Source organism: Eutrigla gurnardus (assembly GCF_963514095.1).
Source record: "Eutrigla gurnardus genome assembly, chromosome: 11".
Lineage (NCBI taxonomy): Eukaryota > Metazoa > Chordata > Actinopteri > Perciformes > Triglidae > Eutrigla > Eutrigla gurnardus.
In genome coordinates, this window is record NC_139925.1 from 17,976,257 (window position 1) to 17,999,101 (window position 22,845).

The following is a 22,845-nucleotide window of genomic DNA, read 5'->3' on the forward strand; positions in this document are numbered from 1 at the left end:
AGTCACAACGGCGCTGTAACTCCTTAAAAAAATATGGTGTTGTGCGACATGTTCATGCCTACAAGAGAATTTGATAGGGTCTAAATGGAAATGATCTATGGAATATTCTATAGCTGGAAAAGTAAGTGTGTGTGTGTGTGTGTGTGTGTGTGTGTGTGTGTGTGTGTGTGTGTGTGTGTGTGTGTGTGTGTGTGTCCATGCATTTGTGATGGTGATTGTGTTGTTTCTGTGCACATAATTATCAGAGAGACACCTTTAAGTGCTGGCACTTCCTTATATTAGTGATACTGTATATCACAGTGGCACTTAAAGAGACAGGGACGGCTCTCACACAAGAGGCTAATTAACTCACGTCTTTGCTTCTTTCCCTTGTTTTCTAGATGAAATAGGACATATTCATCAGTGTTTTGTCTTGCAAAAGCCTAGTGTTGACTCTGCTGTTGCAAAGAAAATGGTGATGTTTAAATGTTTAATTAAACATCATCATCCTCAATTTTTTTTAAATATTGTTTGAAAAGCGTCACACTAACCTGTGTGAGGCGAATAAACACAAATGATCCCGCACATAAATACAACGGATTGGCTTGCAAGAGAAATATTGTGTCCCTTCGCGTAGGTAGTTATCAAACTGTGGGAGGAGATACTCCGACATCGGATGAGGAGCCCAATCTGAATTGTTGAATCTCATGATTTCTGATCTAAGCCATCAAAAAACTGACCGAGTTGTCTTATTTCAAAGTTTGTGGGTTCGGCACCCCAGAGACCCTGAGTCATGATATGTCCCCTTTATGGAAAAACGCTGTTAAACGCAATTACTTTGGTTGCAACATTTTCACTTTCATTCCTCTTAAAAATAATAATTCAATCAATTTAACCTGAAATAGAATATTTAACACTCACAGAAAATCATTGTAAATTGTTTTAATTATAATGTTTTCAAAACGTCACATTTTCCAGAACATCCCCTTTCTTCAGTGTGCCACTGAACGCCACTGTAATACTGAGATTATGATCAATCACTTGTTCATCTCAATGAATATTATTTCATCATCTTCATCATCATCAATGTCACCTTCCACCTACTGCTGACTCCTGCTTTTTCTTTGTCTGGTTCCACAGATGGGGCAGTTTGGTTGGATAAGAAAGGACAGGGCTTTATATTCATATGTTTAATAAAGGGATAATGGAGAAGGGTCGAGGGCAAGGGGGCAAACATGACGTAAAGAGAGGATAGGTAGAAAATCTGTTAAATATGTGGGAACACACACACACACACACACACACACACACACACACACACACACACACACACACACACACACACACACACACACACACACACACACACACACACACACACACTTTATTCGCATACAAAGAGAAAAAAATATTTTCATGTCTTAGTGATATCAAAGAGCCCTTGAATATAATTTATAGTATAATGAATATAAAGTATCAGCAGAATCTTTAAAACAACCTTTAAATTATGTTTTCAAAGTTTCAATCGTTTTACTCCTCGTGTCTGTTTAACAGTTTAGGTGAGTTACTACACAGGATTAATACAATAATCCCTAATGAAAAAAAAAACCTTGTTAAAGCACATATACAGTGGTTTAACAATAATTAACCTTTAACAAATAGATTTATGTGAGTATTATAATTAAAGACCATGTTTGATTACCCAACGTAACTATGGCCTTGCTAAACATAGTCTCGCAAAAAAAGTTCTTCGGTGGATCTGAATATAACTTTTGGGGAGTGATGGCAATAGACTTAGCTTCAGGGGAACTGGCTGGGTTCCGGGAGAGGTTGCTATTTGCAAACAGCAGCAAATTCACAGCCTTTGTTTAAAGAGCGGGTCCGTTCTTTTTAGAATTTATTTAGTAAGGATTTTACTTTGACTTTCTGTAGCTTCCCAGTGACATATGTATTCAAATTCAAACATTCAACCTATGGTCAAAGTATGTATGCTTTAGCATCAAAATGCTATTTCTCCAAAGGGTAGTCAGTTAACTCTCAGTTACTTTCAAAAAAGTGCAGTTAACCATGAATCAATCAATAACGTAGAAGCTGAGTGACTTCACTTCTTTGTCAAGCCGTCAAATAATGCTGCTTGGTCAGTGCGACTGACACAGATGCTCATTTGGTGTGTAAAGCACCAACCTGTTGCATTAAGGGCAGAGTATTAGTAGAATACAGTAGTATTAAGAGTGGGGTACTCCTAATAGGGCGGGCAGGAAATCTAGTCAGGTGAACCGTTAAGTCAGGGAAGTTATAAACCATGCTCCTTTCCTAGATTTAACTAAGTGGTTTTGTTTCCTGAAGCTAACTTCCTGTGATGACAGCACTTTATTTTAAAAAGACACTTTGCATGTCACAGTGCACACTGACATGCTGTGACTGACATGCAAAAGTGATGCTAGAGGTATGTAGATCATATGGAGCGCTAACCAAGCTGCAATCATGGAACAAGTTCATGTTGGTCCAAACATGGCACAGTATACTTTATTCAATTCTATAGCTTGTCCAACGTGATAGTATATATAGTAGCCAGTTATATTAACTGTTAAGGTCACTGTGAGCTGCTCTAAATGAAAGCATGCAGTCTCAAAGAAAGCATGCTCATTCTAGATAAAACATGAGTCACAACTAGAAAGCAGTTTAAAATAATATTTACAGAATCGTTTGTACGTGTGTGGTTTTGTGTGTAGGTTTGTGTGTGTCTTTTAGGTTCACTATGTGCCCATATGTTCACCAGGCAGACGCCAGGAATAGAGCTGCCAGAGGGAAGATGACTGGGTACCACTAAGGATGCTGGGTACTTCTGCCACAAGGCTCCACAGGTACATAAAAACATGGATGCATGTTAAGACGCGCACACAGACACAGACACAGACACACACACACACACACACACTTAAGACAGCAGGTGAGAGTGGATTCGGCAGCTTCTCCTGAAAAGACTGAATGGAGCGACTCTGCAGGCAGCATCATTTGTCGGCTACTCTCCTGCTGCTAAAGCTCAACAACAGCTGGCTCTGTCTGATCACACACACACACACACACACACACACACACACACACACACACACACACACACACACACACACACACACACACACACACACACACACACACACACACACACACACACACACACACACACACACACGCGCACACGCTGTCCTGTCTGTCCTGATGCTGTTGGGTTGCCAGTTTCTTGCAGAGACCACACAACATCTCTATAGCTCCTGCACTGAACACGCATTTACAAAGAACTCCCACTGTTGCACCCTGCTTAGAGACTGTACATCAAAACCTCAACATTAGGGACAGAGAGTGAGAGAGGGGGAGAAAGAGAGAGAGAGGGAGATCGGTTGAGACATAAGAGACGGTCCTCATCATAAAAGCAACAGCATTGGTCATTTGTTTAAAGGCTAGAACCTAAGCTATTCAAGCTTTTTTCCCCTTTGTTTTCCTGACAAGCTGCCCTCTTTTGATAGTAAATAAAAAGAGATTATTTTCAACAGCCTGTAACTTGTGATGGCAAGAACAACGTGATGCTGCTTTCATTTCATTTCATTTGGCCGGCTGTGAGTGTCCCCCACAGTCACCGTCTCAATCTCTAGTTTCAAGTCTTCAATACAGTATGAAGTTAATTTGGTAAATTACGGTCCAATTTAGAATATAATGGACGATAAAGCAGGGCTTTATGGTTTGCTTTAGGGCGGGGCTACCTTGTGATTGAAGGTTGCTACCACAGCGTTATCTGGGAGTTGTCCATGTTTTCATCTTACCTATGGCTGCACTCTCTCGTGTCACTTCTGACAAGATGGCAAAAGCCAAAAACAAGGATGGCAACAGTCAAAATGATGACCTCGAGGCTTTAAAACTGTAGTCCAAACCAATGGGTGATATCCACCTCTTACATACAGTCTTTCTTATCTTGTCATCTTTTTTTAAATGTATTTCTACATCTCATTATTTCCTTGACCAGGTGGAACGATGAGAGACTGAAGAACACTAGCAGTCCTGTAAACTCACTAGAAACCAGCACTGAACTGAGCTGAACCTGTAAGAAATGATGAAACATGACAAAACGTCCTCCAGACCCAGGAGCGACCTTTGACTCGTGTGGTGTTTCTATGTATCACACGGCCGGCATGACAGAGTCCTGGTAGACAGCTGGAGAGAGCGAGTGAGGTAGTGCAGAGAGAGATAGTGTAGCGGGGTGAGATGGAGACAGGGAGCTACTGATGTGAATCATGCAAAATTTATGGAAGCAATAAAACGGTTCAGCGTGAGGTGCCGATGGCAGAGGAGCATTCTGTGCTTCAGCACCGGCTTGCACGAGATAACAAGCACGAGAACAAATAATACAAACCGAAGTCTTGCCTGGGAGACAATTCAGACTGAAGCATGAGAGCGCAGTGGTCCGCATGTTGCTGGTGGTACCTCACTAAACCTGAGGACCAGTAAACGGACTCTTATGGAGGTTTTTAATAGACCAGACTGTGAGGAGTCAGGTGAATGTGAGAGTTCAGGGAACACGCAATGCAGCAGTTGGTGAAATAGTCACAGAATTTAAATCTACTGATTTGCGATATTGGCGCAAATTTTCTTTTTTTTTTCATGTCATGCAGCACAACGTTAAACTAATGTATTACAATGTGACATTTTTCATACCTGGGACGACATGACACTACAGAAACAAAGTTAGGTTTAGTTTATGAAAGCCAAACGCGTTGCTTCATAACAACAGTCTCCTGGGTGAAAGTCCTGTGTCCTCCTGCCCCATGGCTGGTTTTTGTCCATGAATGGCTCTTTATCAAACTACTGTCATTGAGTGAAATGAATTAATTGGTAACTGGTGGGGGGAAAAAAACACATTACAACAGCATGCAGATAACATAGATTCAGGTCAAATGCACAACTGGATAAACTGGATTTTAAAACTACCATAAACAAGCAGAAATGCTGAAATAGCTTCTGTCAATAGTGCCAGCAGAAGAAATGATTTTGTGTTTAGCATAGGATTTAATCCATTGATTGGCAGATAACCACCTCAACACTTGATGAATCAATGTCTCCTTCGGATTGAACCTGTGCTTATAATAATAATAATTCATAGGACTTATATAGCATTTCTTTTGGATACTCAAAAAACGCTTCACTTATCTTTTTCCAATTTTTACAATATTGATTCTTTTTTCAATTAAATGTTTGGCCTATTAAATGTCAGAATAGTTGAAAAATAGTAAAAAAAAAAAAAAAAAAACAACAACTACAAATTCCCACAACCAAAGGTGAAATATTTGCTTCTTAAAGTCCGAGTTACTGCGTAAAACCCAAAATTAAGAAGCGGCAAATCCTCACATTTTATAAACTGGATGCAGTGAAAGTATCATCTTTTATTTGGTCAAAAATCAGCCACAGTGGGTGGGTAGCAGTGGAGGTGGATGGGTTATTTAAACACAGGGCTTTTAACCAGGAGACCAGTGTTTCTGTGTCCTAAAGATGCTACATTAGTGATGTTTGTGACATGTTTTCTATACATTGTTTACATTTTACTTAGTTTTCACACTGTTACTCCTTAACCTGACTAAGTGGTTTTATTAAGAACCAGACAAGAAATCAACATAAACAAAGATTTCCAATACCTGCATAAAAGCGTGCAGGTTTCCCATCAGCCTCTAACATGCGTGTTCTCCTCTGATGGACTAGAATCCTAAACAGACATCCAACATGTTGTCAGCCGCAGCTGAAGGTTGGCGCGAGTGTGTTTCACATTTTGAATGCGTGCAGGACAAGGTGAACGGTGCATTCAGAGAAAAGGGACGCTAATGCCCTACACACACACACACACACACACACACACACACACACACACACACACACACACACACACACACACACACACACACACACACACACACACACACACACACACACACACACACACACACACACACCTCATCCAGATTTGACAAGGTTAGTTAATCATCTGTCAGAGGGAACGGACAAACTCTCCTCTCCTCTGTCTGTCCTCCATCTCCTCCTCTCTTTTTATCCCTCCATCTCCTCCTCTATTCCTTCATCATGTGGCTATCCAAGGGCAACTGTGGTTTTCCACCAGTTTTAACCTTGTATATCTCATCATATGGTTTTATTGGTTTTCTTTTCTCTGTTGGCCTGTCTTTGTCTTGGTTTCCTCCTTTCTCACTCAGTGTCCCCCTTTTCCCTCCACCACTGCCCCTCTTGCCCGTACATCCTCTTTACAACCCTTTGAGCCAAAGCCTTTTCCCCTCCCTGGTAGCAACAAAGCTGCCTCCCTATCATTCAGTCTTCTAATCGGCCACACATCATTGCCTCCCAGCCATTTAGTCCAAGGTAAATCTAGTGGTCCTTTTCATCAAGAGAGACGGAAATAGAAAGATGGATGGATGAAGAGCGGGGCAAATTCAGGACAGAGACTTATTGTGACTGTAAGAGGGAATGACATAAGTGTAGAGCGAAGTAAAAGAGGGAAACAAATGAATGCATAGGTGTAAGGTAGATGGATATAAGTCGGACGGAGTTGAATGAGCGAGTGTCTGGTAAGTGCAGCCAGTGGAGCCAATAAAGAAGCTCCAGGGAGGGGAGGACCAATGGCAAGAGCCCTTCTACGAGGCCGGTTTACCCAGCAGATTACTGGGGTGATGAGAAAATAAGAAAGGGGAAGGACGAGAATATGAAGAGGGAAGGGGGGAAGGTGGAGGAGAGGGACAAAGGGAAAAAGGATGGAAAAGAAATGAAAGGGGAAAAAAAAGAAGACGAGTCATGTAGTGAAGAAGGCAGAAGTAGAAAAAGAGAAAAGGAAACAAGAAGAGAGGACAAAAGAGGAATGCAAAGGGGATGAAGAGGAAGGGGAATGAGAGTAAAATAAAGAGAAGAAATGGAGAGATGAAGAACATTAAGAAAAGGGTGAGAAGTAGAAAGAAGAATGTGGATAAGAGAAGAGGTGATGAGGAGGAGAGAGGAGAGGCAAGAAAAAAGAAAAAATGAAGAAAGGGAATTCGATAGATAAATTGAACAAATGTGGCATGAAAAGTATTAGAAAAGGAGGCATAAAAGAGGTGTTAAAAATGTAACACAAACACAGCAAAATAATATGACAAGGGGATGTTTAAGAGAACATAAAAAACAAAAAGACAGAGAATGGAGTGCAAAGGAAAACATTGCAAAGAAATCCCAAATGGAGTAGAGAGTGCATCGGAGGCTGTCCTGGACGGAGGCGACGGAAGGCCTGCATCTATCAGTGCTGCGCTCGCAGTGAGAAGCCGCCAGGGACGGAGACACCAGTCAACTCAGGAAATAAGAAAATGATTAAGAGCGATTTAATGTCACGCCACCGCCAAGCCAAAACGCACATCTGTCACAGCATGACTGATGTAACTGCACCTCCCTCTCACCCCACACCCCTCACTCTAACTCCAGCAGTCACTCACTCATTCACTGCACTCTTCCATCTCTGATGCCCCCCCCCAATCCAGGCCCATATCATAAACCATCCCAAAGCCCCCTGAGCCTCCAAATCACATGCACACACTCATTTTCCTCTGGATGCTGCTTTCTATTATCTAACTCACACTCATGATCTGTCGTTCACAATTTCAGCTGTGGGATTTGCTATGATTTGTTTCATGTGAAGCACAACAAAGCTGCTGACATGGCCATTCTAAGCATCAAAATATGGATACACATGAAGTATGTGTGCACCTCTGTGAGCCGCCTGAGCACCATCTTTTCAAGTGTTTTCTTCTCAGCTAAAGCTGCTGTTCCCTCAATGTCTGCAGACCACAATCCTGTCCAAACTGCATGGAACTAAGTGTCCACTGCCCTGCTGGTCACCACAGACAAATATGAAAACCGATGCCCACACTCAAAGCTTTTAAACACTGCCCCCAATAGGTTGTTTGTGTATATTACAGTCTTGTAGATTGCCTGCAGCAGTAAATACACTTTTTAACGGCTTATTATTCCTACAAAAGCTATTCAGATGTGAAGTGGAGTCGACTGTTAAAAAGAGGATTATTTTCACACAGTGGAATATCTCTAACTCTGTACACATTACATATATTGCACTTCTGTCCATCCTGGGAGAGGGATCCCTCTTCTAGTTTTTTCCCCATGTCAAAATAATTATTGATGGGAGTTTTAAATTATCCAATGGAGGGTCTCGGGTTCGCTGTACAGATTGTGAATTGTGATTTTGCATTGTATATAAAGTTGAACTGAAAGCCCTAGAAACTTTTATTTACTAAAGCAAACTTGTCTCTCAAAGAAATCAATTTGTTTCCATAATGTATGTTTTAAAAATTCAAAATGAGGGTCTCCATCTTGAAACAGGGCAGGTTGTTGCTGTTTAAGAGGAAAATACAACATAAGGCCTGCTGATTTATCACTTTTAGGACTTAAATTCACCCTTTGCTAAGCCCCGCCCCCTGCTGCTACTCTGTTGAGCTGCCATGGAGCCCACACTATCGTCATTAACCTGCATAGTATCTCATTTTGGGAAAAAGAACAACGTGATTTTACAGAAGCAGACAGAAGGGTCTACAATAAGATATTTTAAGGGTAGCATTGAGGTGTGGTGCTAACATGCTCTGCTAATGTTAGCACCACAGGATCTTACATAGAAATGTAATGTTTTAGAAACATCACTTCTTCCATCCTCCCTGGGAAATAGGTATCATTATTACATGTAACGATTGCGTGTCTACAAAGCCATATCTGTTGGACTCTGGTTGGAGTTAGCTGTTGTGCTACGATTGGCCCCTCTACATTTAAGGGGCGGTGCTTGGCAGAGGGTTGATCGCAGACGAAAGCGATGACAAAGATAATTCTGTAGCACAAAACAAAAAACAAACAGAGCGAAAAGGCTGTGTGAACTTTGGACTCACCGTTGCACTTCCCTCCATTGGTGGGGTCGCCATAGTAACCGGGCATGCAGCTCTGGCAGTGCATCCCCGCTGTCAGGTTCCCACAGTGCTCACATACGCTGCCGTTCACACACCTGCTGTGACCATTACACTGGCACGCTGGGAGGAAATTACACACAAACACAGCTGATAGTTTATCAGGTACACATACTGCAATAAATCCTACCATCATGAAGATTATTATGTTGAGTTTTTTGACCACAGAGAAATAGCACTATATTCACCTTCATAGATAGTATTCTATTCAACTTTATTCAACTAGAATGTAGCCAATAGATTCAGCAGTTGACTCACCAGGACACTGGATGAAGGCCCAGTTGTAGCCTCTATCAGACGAACAGAGACTCTGATCCAGCACCATGTCCCTGTCTCGTAGTCTGTCTCGGGGCCCGGTCCTGGCGCCGGCAGGCTTCATGGGGCCTCGGTAGGACCCTTCCATGCAAACACCCCTGCCAGTGTTACTGGGGTCGCCACACCAACCGCACTCTGTCCTCTCCAAACACTCTGCACACGTCCTTAGACCGGAGCAGTTCTGAGCTGTAGAAGGCATGCGAGACAGGAAGGGAGAGGAGAGACAAAATGTTCATGAACCTTTTGTTGTATGTGCTTATTTGCTTAAATCTCCAAAACAAGCCAGGTTCAAAATTATTGTTTCATTTTGGTGACACATTAGTCAAAGTTTTTCACAGAGGGTATTTTGGACTCCATGAATCAGAAATACTGTCAAAAGCAATAAATAAAATCCTTTTTCTACCATGTTTAATTAAATGTTCTACAAATAGTTGAACACACATAACTGTAAAAACCTTCAGAATGTGTGTGTCATTATGTTTCTGGCTCAGTCTGAGAAAAAAAAGAGCTCACTTTGAGACAACAACCTTGTATTGTAAATGCCATACATTTTGACACAAAGGGAGAATTGGGTAAAAAATGTTAGCGAATAGATACTATCACAACCAGGCAATTATTTAAATGTCATGTTTAAGAGCTGAATTCAATGTCCTTGTGTTTTATATCAAAACCACATTTTTTTCTTGCTGGAAAACAAAGTATGTGGCGTGCTTACATCAGCTAGTAAAGCATTTCTACCAATAACATCATGACATCCATCTGTCAATCAATCTGCAACTTTCAGGTCTGCACAGAGCCAGAGAGGGTCGTTATGTCCCGTCTGCCTTTCTCTTGAAGCTCTGATGCCGTATCAGCATTATCTAAGACTGACTTGAGTTTAATTTAAATCTGGATTTAGGAGAAATCTAATGATGCAAAAAAAACCAGAATGAGGTAACACTTAAATGTTATTTTGGGATGTTTGCTTTCCAGTAGACTAAAAGATGTTATGGAGGCAAAAAAGCCCAAAATCTAAAAGAGACAATTTCATGCATAAATTTGTCAACAATGAATTTAACTGAATGGCAAATAATGACCTTGAATGAGTTTTTGATGCCACTATATTCATGCAAATACATTCAGACAGAAGCTCCATCTGGATGAATGATGCCTTCAACATTGAAACGTTGAAAGAGAGACATCTTTGTATTCTGATGAGTCTGTTCTTCACACTGCACTAGTTAATCCAAACAGCTTCAAGCTGCATAAACACAATAACACAATAAACACCTTCAGTGAAATACCTCCGCTAATATACTTAGCGTCTTCTGTTCTCACCTTTTCTTTGACCCTCAACATTTAGAAAGTAATTGACTTTTGTTTCCCACACCGTTCCACATGTTGAGAAATGCATTTGTATTCATAAAGAGGATGTGACATTCAAAAACACTTCACTGGTGCAAATGAAAAAGGACACATTGTTCTTTATTTTATGGCATTGGATACTTGTAAAAGAAAACTAAATCTCCAGCCTTTTTTGTTCACATATGGCGATAAGTGACACGAATAAGAAATCAAGCTTTTTTTTCTTCTTTTTTTTTCTCTGGTGAAGCCGGCCTTCCAAAGTTAACTTACAGCGTGTTTGGAATCTTTCAATCTTGTTTTGCTGTCGCTTCTCAACATCAACCCGTATTGCTGTCATAATACATTTTAGTCTACAAAGCGAGGGTGGGAATACACACTTGCAGAGAAAGGTAACAAAAAACAAAAAAAACTCTGTTGGCATGTACACAAGAAACCAAAAAGTTGAGAGGAGTTATCCAAGGTGTTGTTCCTTATAGCCCCGGCGAGGTGATTCAAATGCAGCGTCAAGTAAAATTAGCATTTTTCTCCAGAAGTTGTTTCTCTTTTGAACACGGGCCATTTCCATAAGCCACAGATGTTCGAGCTGAACATGTATCTCTTCTTTTCCCCGTATCCCTGCTAGCTAGTTCTGCTCAGAACACACCCACTGTCCTCTGCATGTGTGTTTGCGAGCTTCCCCCTTGCATTATTCAACTGTAGCGATGCTGATTCATTTGTTCTCTCTGCCCCTTTATAATTACAAACTTCTCCCCTCTCAGATTCATTCTTTATCTCCCCTCTGCCACGTATTTATCCTCCTCCTTTGCATCTTCTATGCCGCGTCGACTCACCAAGCCACCGTCCCGCTCTTTAAGCGCCGCCACTATGCCCTCTTCTCCCTCATTTCCTGTCATTCTGATTTAATTAGATTGTTTTTCCCTGGATGACTGTAAATACACTTTAGGCATAAATAAAAATCACAAAAAGAGAAATCTTCATCGTCTCTTTCAGTCTCTCCCCTACTGTGTTCCTCCCTCCGGTTTTTTCTTCCCCTCAAGTCCTCCCTCTTTTTCCTTCCCTTCCGAAGACACACTGGAGCTCAACTATAGTCAACAGTTCAAAGAGAGGCGGTTCAACAGACGATCCCTCATCTAACGTGGGGTGTCTTCTGCTAGAAAATCACATATTTACATACCCAAGAGCGGACTTTAATATCCAATAAATATACCAGGCCAGTTTATCAGGGTTTTTTGAAATATGATTTAAATTGCAGCAAATTGAGAGCCGCTCTTTGTAAGCCTCACACTTTTCATGTGCCAAACCGTAACATTTTAATATAAGGAAATTCTTAGCTTCCATTTGATTTAATAGATCCAATTTGCACCCATTTTCACCCCCCAGGTCAGGTTATTAGAGTCGCAGTGCCAGCACAATTTTTGCTTCACTCATAACGATCAAGCAGTGCTCTAAAGGCAACTGCTTGACAGTTCTTCATATCCGTATTGAGAGGAGGCACTCCTGGGGGGAGAACTTTTGTCACTTTTCTGAAATTGTACGTTTAAATACTCAAATGAGGTATTGTCATTAAATATGCGCTGCTTTTCATACATTTCCGGAGCAGAAGTCTGAACACTGGATGGAGCCAGGTTGAAAATGTTGGTTTTGTTTTGTTGAAATGTTAGAGTTAAAGCTTATTCCAGAGGGAATAAAAAAATATAGAAAAGGAAATATATGAATCAGACTCAGAATTATATATATGTACAAACCTCTCTATAAAAGGATTCAGATAGATACAAATTAAAATAGAAAGTACAAAAATAAAATGCTACTGAAGTGGGGCATGCTTTTGGTGAATTTAAAGACGTAAATTAACAAAGTCTAGTAAAATAAATACCTAAATATTTATTTGCTTCCACTAGTCTGTCAGACATGTTATGGAAGCAAATCATTCAGTTCATGGAAAACAATCTGTTTGCCTTAATGTGACCCCCTTCTACTCCCCGTTGGACACTACAACAAGCACTGGTCTGTCATTAGTCTTTCCTGACAATTTATTTTCAAATAAACGGCAGCTTTTATTACTCGTTTGGATACACTTGGGGTGGCTAACAGGCATTTTGATCCACTCATTGAATGCCATATAATACAGCAAAAATATCCATGTGGGAGAACTGTCCTAGGACTTTGTTATAAGCTAGAAATTAAATTTAATCTAACCTTCAGCTTTATTGGATATTTTGGGGATATATCTCTGAATAGTAGACATGCTGGTTTCTGCCTAGCTAGCTTTACTGCCATTTAACATGTTTAGCAAAACAATCTATTCTTCTTCAATGTAATGTGTTGTTATTTCAACAGTTTAACATGCACACTGCCAATTCATTTGTCAAACACGTCAAAATCAGTGACAGGAAATAGATCAAATATTTCAGGCATCTGCCGGCATATCACAAATGGGATGACAGGGGCCCCAAGGACATCACATGGCATGAGGAAAAGCAGCTCATACAGAAGAGAGAAACCAAGCAAAAAGACATCAACGAGGGAATCTTAATGTTAGAATATAATTGCTGTGTTCTCTTCCCATGAACCCATTCTGAACAGCGTTTCCAACAATGCGGCTTCCTCCGTGTTCCACTTGGAAAGAATGAATACAGGTTATTGCTTTGTGTAGTCTTTTGGACTCGGGGTTGATGAGGGTGAGAGAGATAGAGTGCCAGCAGGGTTTACAAGGCTACTTTTAGTTAACAGCAACAAAGCTTTAGTTGTATCTTGTGCTATTACATGACATGAGCTGCAGGCTCATTTCCACATTAAATGTCCTTTCGGATGATGCCTGTATTTCCCATGAGGGCGGGAGACATATTCCATGATTTAAATACAAACAAACATGTGATCTCGTTATAGTCCAAAGATAAAAAATGTGATGATTGGCTACTTTGTGAATAAATTAGAGATGCTGATTTATGCACTTCAAACTGCTTAAACGTTCCTTTAATGTCTTACCGAAAGGCTGATTATTTTCTCCTTATTGATGTTTGCGTACTCAGCAGCAAAGTAAACACTCTCCTGTACTGGCAACAGGGGGTGAGCGAAGAGGCATAACAGTAATTTAATTTCCATGTATTGCACTTTACTGCAATTGAATTATGAGATACGGCTGGTAAATGTAACACGTGTAAGAAGGAGAATGCCGCTTCATTTGTGAGGCATTTTAAAACTCGTTATATTAAGTGAAAACATTCTTTCTCATACATTGGTCAAATTTGAGATCGTGCTTATATTTGCTTCGATAACATGTCTCGTTTCAGGCCAGTGGAAAGAAAACATTATATTTAGGTGTTTATTTTACAACTTTGTCTATTTTTGTAGATTTCTAAGAAATTCACCAAAAGTAAGGATCGCCTCATTTACATATGTAACCATAATATTTCTGAAAATGTGTAATACAATAAATAATTGTCTTGATGTGAGTAATTAACTGGGGATTTTCATGCTGATATCTGTTAGTTCGTGATTTTTTTTCCCCTTTTCACCTGTATTAAAAAATATATATTTTATCAGACTTACGGTTTCATTTCTATCTATATAAGGTTTTGCTGATCATTCAAGGCTGGATTTATAGAACATTTTATTCCTAATGACATGAATTTTATTTGACAGCAGATATCCAAAATTCTCTCTGTAAAAATCTTTGAGTCTAATATGTCAACAAAATTAAACAACATATTTGAACCTGTCTTTATCCAATGTTCAGATTTATGCACTGCTAAAGTATGTAAATTAGTGCATATTCTGTAAGATAACAGATGATTTGCATATTTAACACATTTTCAAAATGTGTCATACTCGATATAAATAATCAACTGGGGGTCTATATAAGTGAAATCCTGATATTACGCTTACATGTTTCTCCATCAAATGGAAAGTGCAAATTAAACAGAAACATATAGAACTAGTTTGATTTTAGGGGCTTTGATACTAAATCAAGCTGACAGAGATCAACTCAATCTTCATAATATTTTTTGGTCAAAGCCAGGGAAATGCCTTATCTGTAGGGTTTCTATCAATTTCATGTGAAAGAGAATAAATATGAACGTGGTAACTAGGTCAAATCGAAAAAGACGTGCGTTTGCATCTCAGCCGGCGCCACAAAACATCACTCACTGAAAACTTTCACAAGTTGCCGTCGTCACTCTGAGACTCAGTGCCTTTAAAGTTCTGTCAACAAGGAACCTTAAGCACAACATTCCTCCGACGTCGGCTGCTACACAGCAAACATCCGCCACGTGGCTTTATGTGATATGCTTATGTGATATAAAGAAATGTCTACTCTATTTTCTGTTGCTTTCCAAAAAAAACTTCCCAAAATATACGGCTCTATTGAAATGAGGACATCAGGCGTTGACAGAAGTAACCTGGAGGATACCTAAATACAACAGATCAAAAGTTCAGAGGAGCTTAGGTAATCCTGTTGCAGCACAGAACGATTGCTTGTTCCTGCTGCGGGAATTTTCACCTCATCAAAAATTCTCTCTGGGCAATCATCTCGGTGCCACATTCGGTTCATCACGCCGGGTTTGATACGCGGCGTCCTTAGATTAGCATGTATCGTCTGGCTTCATCTGGTGTAATCCGTTTGCTTCTAAGCCTCTCGACTGTTAGCATCGCTGCAGCCAGCAGCATCTGCACAGGTCTGCGTGAGCCCCCACAAGATGAAGTATCAGAGCCATAAGCCGCCTTCTCCGCTCCTAGCATGCGAAGCCACCAAACAGCAGACAGGCATCGTGTCGCACACACACACGTTTTGTGAAGGATTGCTTTGGAGAAAAGAAGCCCATTTCTCTGTGCGGCAAAACCAATTTCAGCTACGTCAACATAACCATCAAGTCTACCTCACTCTCCGTGTGTGTGGGACGAGAGATTTATGGGTAACCTCAGTTCAACTCAAGTCCCAGTCGCTGACCTGGAGTCACCTAACTAAAGAAAATAGTCACAATAAGTGGCCTATGCTTGTCCCCACGTCCTTGCAACACTGACGCAGAGAGGAGGTGATTCATCTCCACGATCAATTTTGGTTGCTGTAATTTGAGGTGCTTTTGTTGAGTATAAGATTGAAAAAGTCTGCACACTGTAGTATAGTGTCATGTTTTGCTATGTCTACTTTGTATACTTAGACACTGTTAATCCGTTGGGGGTGTGTTTGCACCCAAGTTGAACAGTGGCACTTTAACCACAGTCAGTGTTTCTTTACAAAATCAATGAGCCAACGCAATAAACAATGCGTCACCGTTCAAACAGTCTAGAGTACACTGACAGTTCTGTGCATTATAGTCTGACAGCTTTGGTTAAGGAGCTCCCAAAACCTCCAAATCTGACTGCTGTGGCAATGCTGGAGCTAAATCTTTCAATAGTGTTAAAAAGTGGAGTGAACCTCCAGGCGACATGATACAAATGGAAACGATACACAAAGCCTTGAGTGAAATTCATATGATACAGAAATGAACCAGTTCAAATTGGATTCTCAGACAAGCAATAGTGTTTTGTGAAAGCGGCATCTACCGAAGCTGAGGTCACGAATCCTTCAGCTGTGTACAGCATGCCTGGTTTCCAAAACAAGACCCGATATATCCGTAAGGCAAAGTGAAGTTACGTATGAAGCACAATGCAAAGAGTGATAGACTGGAAAATGAAGTTGTGCTATGTAGGGATTGAAATGTAAAATGTCACATTTTATATGCCATAGTTTGAAAAACAAAGGTAAAAAAGTAGCAGCACAAACACCTCCTACACACCTTCTGCCACTAAACTGAGATACAAATAATAAAGGAGAAAGGAGATGGGGGGGCATTATGTAAGTGCTAAAGCTAAAACGAAAGAAGGGAAAACAATCTTGGCTTGCTAACAGTAGGTTGAAGAGCTGTCTGCACTCAGACTACTGGCACCAGCAAGGAATAATAATCACCAGTCGCTAGATAAAAGAAAAAAACTCAAAACTTTTTGAAGACGTTTTCGTAACTCTTCAGAAACAAGAACACTTTGCTCTAAATTGACTATTTGACGAACAAAAGAGAGAAAACACAAATAAGTTTTTGCCTCAAGGGAATACTTTTTACATTGTTTTTTTTTTAACAGAAACTTGTTGAACTGCAGAATTAAATATGCCTCCACTTTACTTTAACTTAACTTGTCCAAATAATACATCAATGAAAATGTTTAAATTTTTTGGTCATATGTTTCCCTCACAGTGCTCCGTGAAAATGTTGCCTGACATGTTGCCTGTCCGGGGCGTAAAAAAGGTTGGGGACCACTGGTGTAGGCTACACAGGTCACAATGTATTCCATACGTGTTTGAAGTTTAACGTTCACTTTAGAAACATATTCATTTTAACCTAAATCATGTTGTTTTTTTCTTAAACCTAACTAAGTGGTATTGTTTGAACTCACAGCGCTAACTATGTGTTTAAAGCAAATGTAGTTGAGCGTCATAGTTTGACATACTGAGCAAACTGGGCTAAAGTGACACCAAAAGGTTCTGACAAAACATCGGGATTTGATGTGTTGGGAAAGAGAACGTCTCAACAAAAATGTTTTTCAGAAAGAAAAAAGTAGACTTCATGCAGACTCATTAACGTATGTAAATCATAATAAGCTATATCAGAATGGTTGCAGCAAGGCCTAGCAGCGTTCACATCTACTGTATGGAGTCGCACAGAACCGTGTGGAGAAGCCGCGCTGAAACTGAAAAACATCCCCAGAGAGGCGTTAATACGAGAGGAATGTTAAGAGACCAGAATTCATATTGAGTCAGTCATGTGTCATTGTAGGGGATCGATTTTCTGCCTTGTAGCTACAGGAGAGGTAGCACTACGTCGGCGCTGCAGTGTGTTTGTGTGTGCCGGTGTGTGTTAGAAGGAGCAGACCTGACTGCTGATAAGAAAGGGATCGATGGGAGTCTATAATGACTTCATGTTCAACAGCGTACTCTAGTCGCATCATGTGTGTAGACTCCTATACACCACCTCCTTCAGCCATCTGCACATCTATCTCAGCTTGTGGCCAGGCATATGTTGACCCCATCCAACTGAATAGCTGCTTTCCCACCAAACAAAAACACCCACTAACATCTGGCTTTTGTCTTTAGTGGGAAAGGTTATAGGCATTCATTCCCAGGACAAATGACTGCCGTAGTCAGATTATTTATCAGCTCCAGCTCTGATCGGCATTCTGCTTCATGTGCAGCTTTGAAGGTTTAGTATCGTTTAATGAGCACAACTGTTTTTGGAAGACAACAAATCCGGATGGACATTTACTGATCCAAAAAGAGAAGATCAAAATTGAAAGTTATTCAAAAAGACTGTGTGCAAATCATCAGGATTGGCCCAGAGTTCACTGAATTGCAAACTTCTCAATTTCTCATTCCTTTGCAATGTGTGTCTATGAAACTGGTCACCGCATTTGGTTTGTATGTGATGCAAACGCCTCAGCTTCTATGACATAATAATTGTTTGCATTTTATGCATTTTTTTTTTTTTTTATATATTTAGACTGCTTTCCCCCAAGCAATATGGACAGATAGAAGACTCTTTAGAGGTCATCTTTGAGTAGATCTCGTTAGATTTAGCATTTGTCTGTAGTTGGCATTATTTTGCTTGAAAAGCTGTTTATTTAATTTTTCCCTTTTTCATATTTCTAGATTTTAAAGCTCAAGTATTGGCAGTTTTTATCCTTTTTAATATATATTTTTTTTTATTGAATGAACACAGGGTGACGTTTTGGTCGACTTTGACCTTTACTTCAGAAGTTTTTCCACCACCAAACCCTTTGCAGTTTCTCTGATGTGTTAAAACATGCTAATCTGGAGACCAGCATAGACGTGTCAGTGCAGAAGCTGGAAGAAGAAGAAGAAGAAGAAGAAGATGTGTCCTGACTGAGACAGGCTGTCCACCGTCCTCTCTGTCAGGTACTGACATTACTCTGATCTGGGAGGAGAGAGTGTTCTGATTCACAGACTGATACCCACTGATGATGATACTATTGATTTGCATGATCACCTTTTTTACGAGAGCAGCCTACTGCTGATTGCAATTTGGTGGCTATTGTCATTAGAATAGTGATGAGAGACACTAGCAATGGCCAGTTAATTTTGCTCACCCCAAGTGCTCTATTGCCTTACAGAAATCTTATTCTTCATAACAATTGATGGGCAGGGAGGTGGTGCAGTCAGAGTAACTCAACCCCAAGGGCAAAGTGAAACAGCTACGAACCAATAGAAATGTGGCCTCAGCTCCTATATGGTGCAGAGATTAATATTTGTCCATCAGAACAGGCTAACTTATTCACCAAAACTTGCTTTTGATTAGGGGCAAACACCACAGCACAACACTTTCTAGACTTTCAGTAGAGAAGTTAGTTGATTTGCCCGAACTCTGTAACCAAGATCACACCTCTAGCTGATATAATATGAATTAAATGGCTGGTTACAAATCAGAGTGCTATGATCAAAAAGTATATGTAAAATGTAGAGAAAGGAAATAGTATTAACATTTTCAGTAAAAGTTGAAATGTGATAACAGAAAAGTACCTGTTCGAAGTGTTAAATGTAGCTGGTCCAGATTGTGAAATGTGGTCTGGTAAATGTCATATCCAAGTAAATTAATGCAGAAAGTCACCTGGAGCAACACCCCGTCCCCCTGTTTGATGTGTCCCTGTCTTACCAGCACAGTCCTGGGTCTGCCACTCCAAACACTGTCCGTAGGGGAAGGAGATGACGTACGCCGAGGAGTCGACACAGCGCTGCGTACTGCTGCACCACATGCACTCCATGGCCTGGCTGGTGCAGTTGGCACAGCTGGTCCGCAGAGAGCACGGCGTCCTACAGGGACGAGCACTTTGACTCTGTGGACTCCCTGAGCAGCGGGAGGAATGGGAGGAGAAAAACGTTTAGATGGTGGCCGTGAGAGTTTAGAGCTCAAGGAGTACATCATTTAGTTGTTGAAAATAATATAAAGTTTATTCTTGACATGAATGCTGTAATACCAGATATTTTCCATTTCACAACGGATGCATTGATACAACTTCAACCCGTTTCCTCTTTCACACTTGAATAGCACAAAAATATCAGTGTAGCTAAGAAATGTAAAGCAAATAAGTGTTATTCTTCATTGCAGTTTGGTCTCTCAGGTATTAACACATTTTGCTTTCACAGTGTGTTTATCACCTTTTAACTGCAGGAGTTTTATCTTTCCTCTGAACTATTTCCTCACCCACACCCTCCCCCTCCTCCACCCATCCCGACTCACCGGCAGGTTTTTCACAGATGAGGCCGTCGGTGTTCGCCGTGCAGGGGTTGGCTTTAAGACCAGCCACCTGCACCTGTTCCAGGTAGGCACAGAAGCCTGAGTCGTTGGGCTCGCCCGGTAACCATCGCAGGCTGGTGTTGGTGAAGGGCGACGCGTCCTCCCAGCCCCAGTACGACACGTTGATCTTCCTCAAGCCAACCCAGGGAGATAACTTCTGCAGGGGGTGGAGACACATAGAGGTGAAAGAAAGAAAAACGAATGATACGTGTTAGAGAATGCACACGATGACCAAGGATTGCATGTATTATGTCTGACTTTTGGGATTCCCAGTTACCAAGGAGAATCGGGTTTATACTGGGATCTGTTGTACTCTTTTTGGAAGCGCTAAGGAGGTGTGGCAGGTTCTCATGCAGCAGCACTTTAGAGGTGAGGTCAACCTGAGATAAACCACAGAAATACAGATGCAGCAACCAAATTCCGGGCCAAACGTGATGCAGATTGGCAGCTTAATGAACAAAATGAATCCTGATGGACCTCACATAGTATTAGTTTCTTGTTTACGGATATTAATTCACTTTAATTGCATCTTGTTCACATGGGCGGTGTCCTAGAATTGTTGGGGATCTTCTTGAAAAATTATAACCAAAACAACAATTCAATATGTGACCAAAGCGAGCTAAGTCGAAATAGTCAAGCAAATAAAAAAAAAGTATCCCTTTGCCAAAAGGAGAAGACACACGCCTGGTAACTGTGAAGAACAAACATGATGTTGTACATGAAAGCAGATCCTAGATCAACATCTGCAAATTACTAATTGTTAGAAAAAACAGAAACTCTATAGATGCAAAGTATTACCTAATTATGGGAAATATTCAAAAAAGGGGGCTGTAATTATAGCAGCTGACTGAAGTGTAGCTCACCGTTATTTAAAATATTTGCTAAGAAAACAAGTGCGAAGAAGATTTGATAGAGATCCAAAATACATTCCTGCAGCTGTGATTTGCTGCAAAAAACATACCACAAAAGGCTTAAACTCTATCCTTTGTCTGCGTTTGTATTTATCTCTGCACATGCACCCAAATGCATTTCTACCCAGCAGCTCTGTTTGAAATCCTTTGCAATCGGGGTGGTTTCTAGTAATTGAATTTGCAGAGAAAAGTAAATTCATGCCGCGATTTAGACTTGAGTTGAAAGCATCAAAGGTACAAACTGTTTATCTACAAAAGCAGGCATTCCTCTAGACATAAGACAGAATTGAAAGAAAGTGCGGTTCTCTTTCTTCTGCCAACTGTGTTCAAATATTTGCTCAAATTTCTCCTGACACTGCGCATTTATCAAAAAGTCTGTGTGGCCAAACATGTCACCGCCTCATATGATATTTTCACCATAAACATTACAAGTCGACAGTTCAGTCTGTGTAACAGGTGATTGGTCTGGTGAACGGCTCATTGAAAAGCGGCCGTTTAAAGACTTGCATGAATGCGCTACTTAAAAACATTAAACATTCACATCCTGTCACTCTGTTTTTTCCAGACATCTGGGTTCACTATGATGAAAAGTGATGATGAAGCCGATGTGTGCGATTCATGGTGGGCTAAGAAGGATTAGTTCTGTTTATTTTTATTTATTTTTTTTCGCCTTGAAGCCACATCAGAAATATCCTGTTGAGAAGTTCCAACTCCTTGTGGGGCTGCAGAAATATATATCTTTTGACAAGTATCACTGTTGATACAGAGCTGAATATCAAATTACCTAAAACCACATCTCAGTCACGACGTTTCACATCAAAATGGTTTCGTAATCACATGCAAATGTTGATTGCGTCAGAAAAACACACAGCTGTGTTCTTTCTATTACCACACATTCATAACTGTATATATGTTGAGGTAACTCATTGTATTATGAGATGTAATGAATATCAGCCCAGGTGTCTACATCAATCAGCAAGACATTGTAGTAGTAGTCCATTATCTCCAGGAAATATAGCTGATGGCTTCATTTACATTCAGATGCAGCAATTTAATTAGGCTATGACTATGGTGTAGTCATAAGTACTATAAAGAATTATTGTTTCTTTCTACAGCTGCAGGTATTTTCAACACTTATTTTATCATATAGTGTAAGCTGACAGAGTTTCAGGTTGCTGAAATCACCTTTCCAAACTGACCCTGAAGGCGACATCTTAACGCGAGTCAAAAGAAAGAGATATTAGACAAGTTTCTCATGAAAATGCATTCCAAATTTCAGCCGAGGCCTTTGGCTTCAACAGACTGACTTTGACGGGGCTATCCTCAAAGTATTGTGAGTGTGATTTTCCTCGTTGTGTTTCCACAAACTGAGGGAGAACGAGGGAAATTCAAACTAAAAAATATTAACATTGGAGAATAACTTCTTGATTTGTCTAAGTCAGATTGTTGAAGCTTCATTAGCTACAGCAGACATTCAACATACATTTTTGCACAGAACAAGGATTGTGGATTTTGTCTTACACTGGACTTGAACTGGGATGGAATCAATTGATTGCCAGTATGAAAAGCAAGAAGGGTCACAGCATATACCACTTCCACTTTCAAGGATGGGCATATGTGTACCGTTTCAAAATTGCCTTGAAATGATCCAAATCATGCATTAGGATGCTAGTAGGAACGGTTTTGATTGTACTTTGCGGATTTTGATTGAATAATTACAAGAAGAAATGTGCACCAATTTGAAAAGTGAAACTTTTCATTTTTATTCACAAACATAATAGACACCCGTAATATGGTTTCAAACTACTTTTTAAGCTCATGTTTACCTAGATGATCTTGCAAAATGTTTGGCTTTTATACTATTACCAACACTGAAAGCATTGTCACATGTTAATTATTATGTTCATTTTTAATCATTAT

At 40.3% G+C, this 22,845-nt stretch overlaps 1 protein-coding gene across 2 annotated transcripts in view; it reads right to left on the reverse strand.

Moving 5' to 3' along the window:
- Positions 1 to 22,845, reverse strand: part of atrnl1a (attractin-like 1a) — a 248,380-nt gene that overhangs the window by 156,827 nt on the left and 68,708 nt on the right. For both annotated transcript variants that reach the window (XM_084020523.1, XM_084020524.1), the window contains 4 exons: positions 19,958 to 20,171; positions 19,373 to 19,564; positions 9,276 to 9,518; positions 8,943 to 9,080 (listed from right to left, as the gene is read on the reverse strand). In XM_084020523.1, the coding sequence (XP_083876649.1) occupies positions 8,943 to 9,080; positions 9,276 to 9,518; positions 19,373 to 19,564; positions 19,958 to 20,171 (787 nt within the window). The remainder of the gene's footprint in view (positions 1 to 8,942; positions 9,081 to 9,275; positions 9,519 to 19,372; positions 19,565 to 19,957; positions 20,172 to 22,845) is intronic.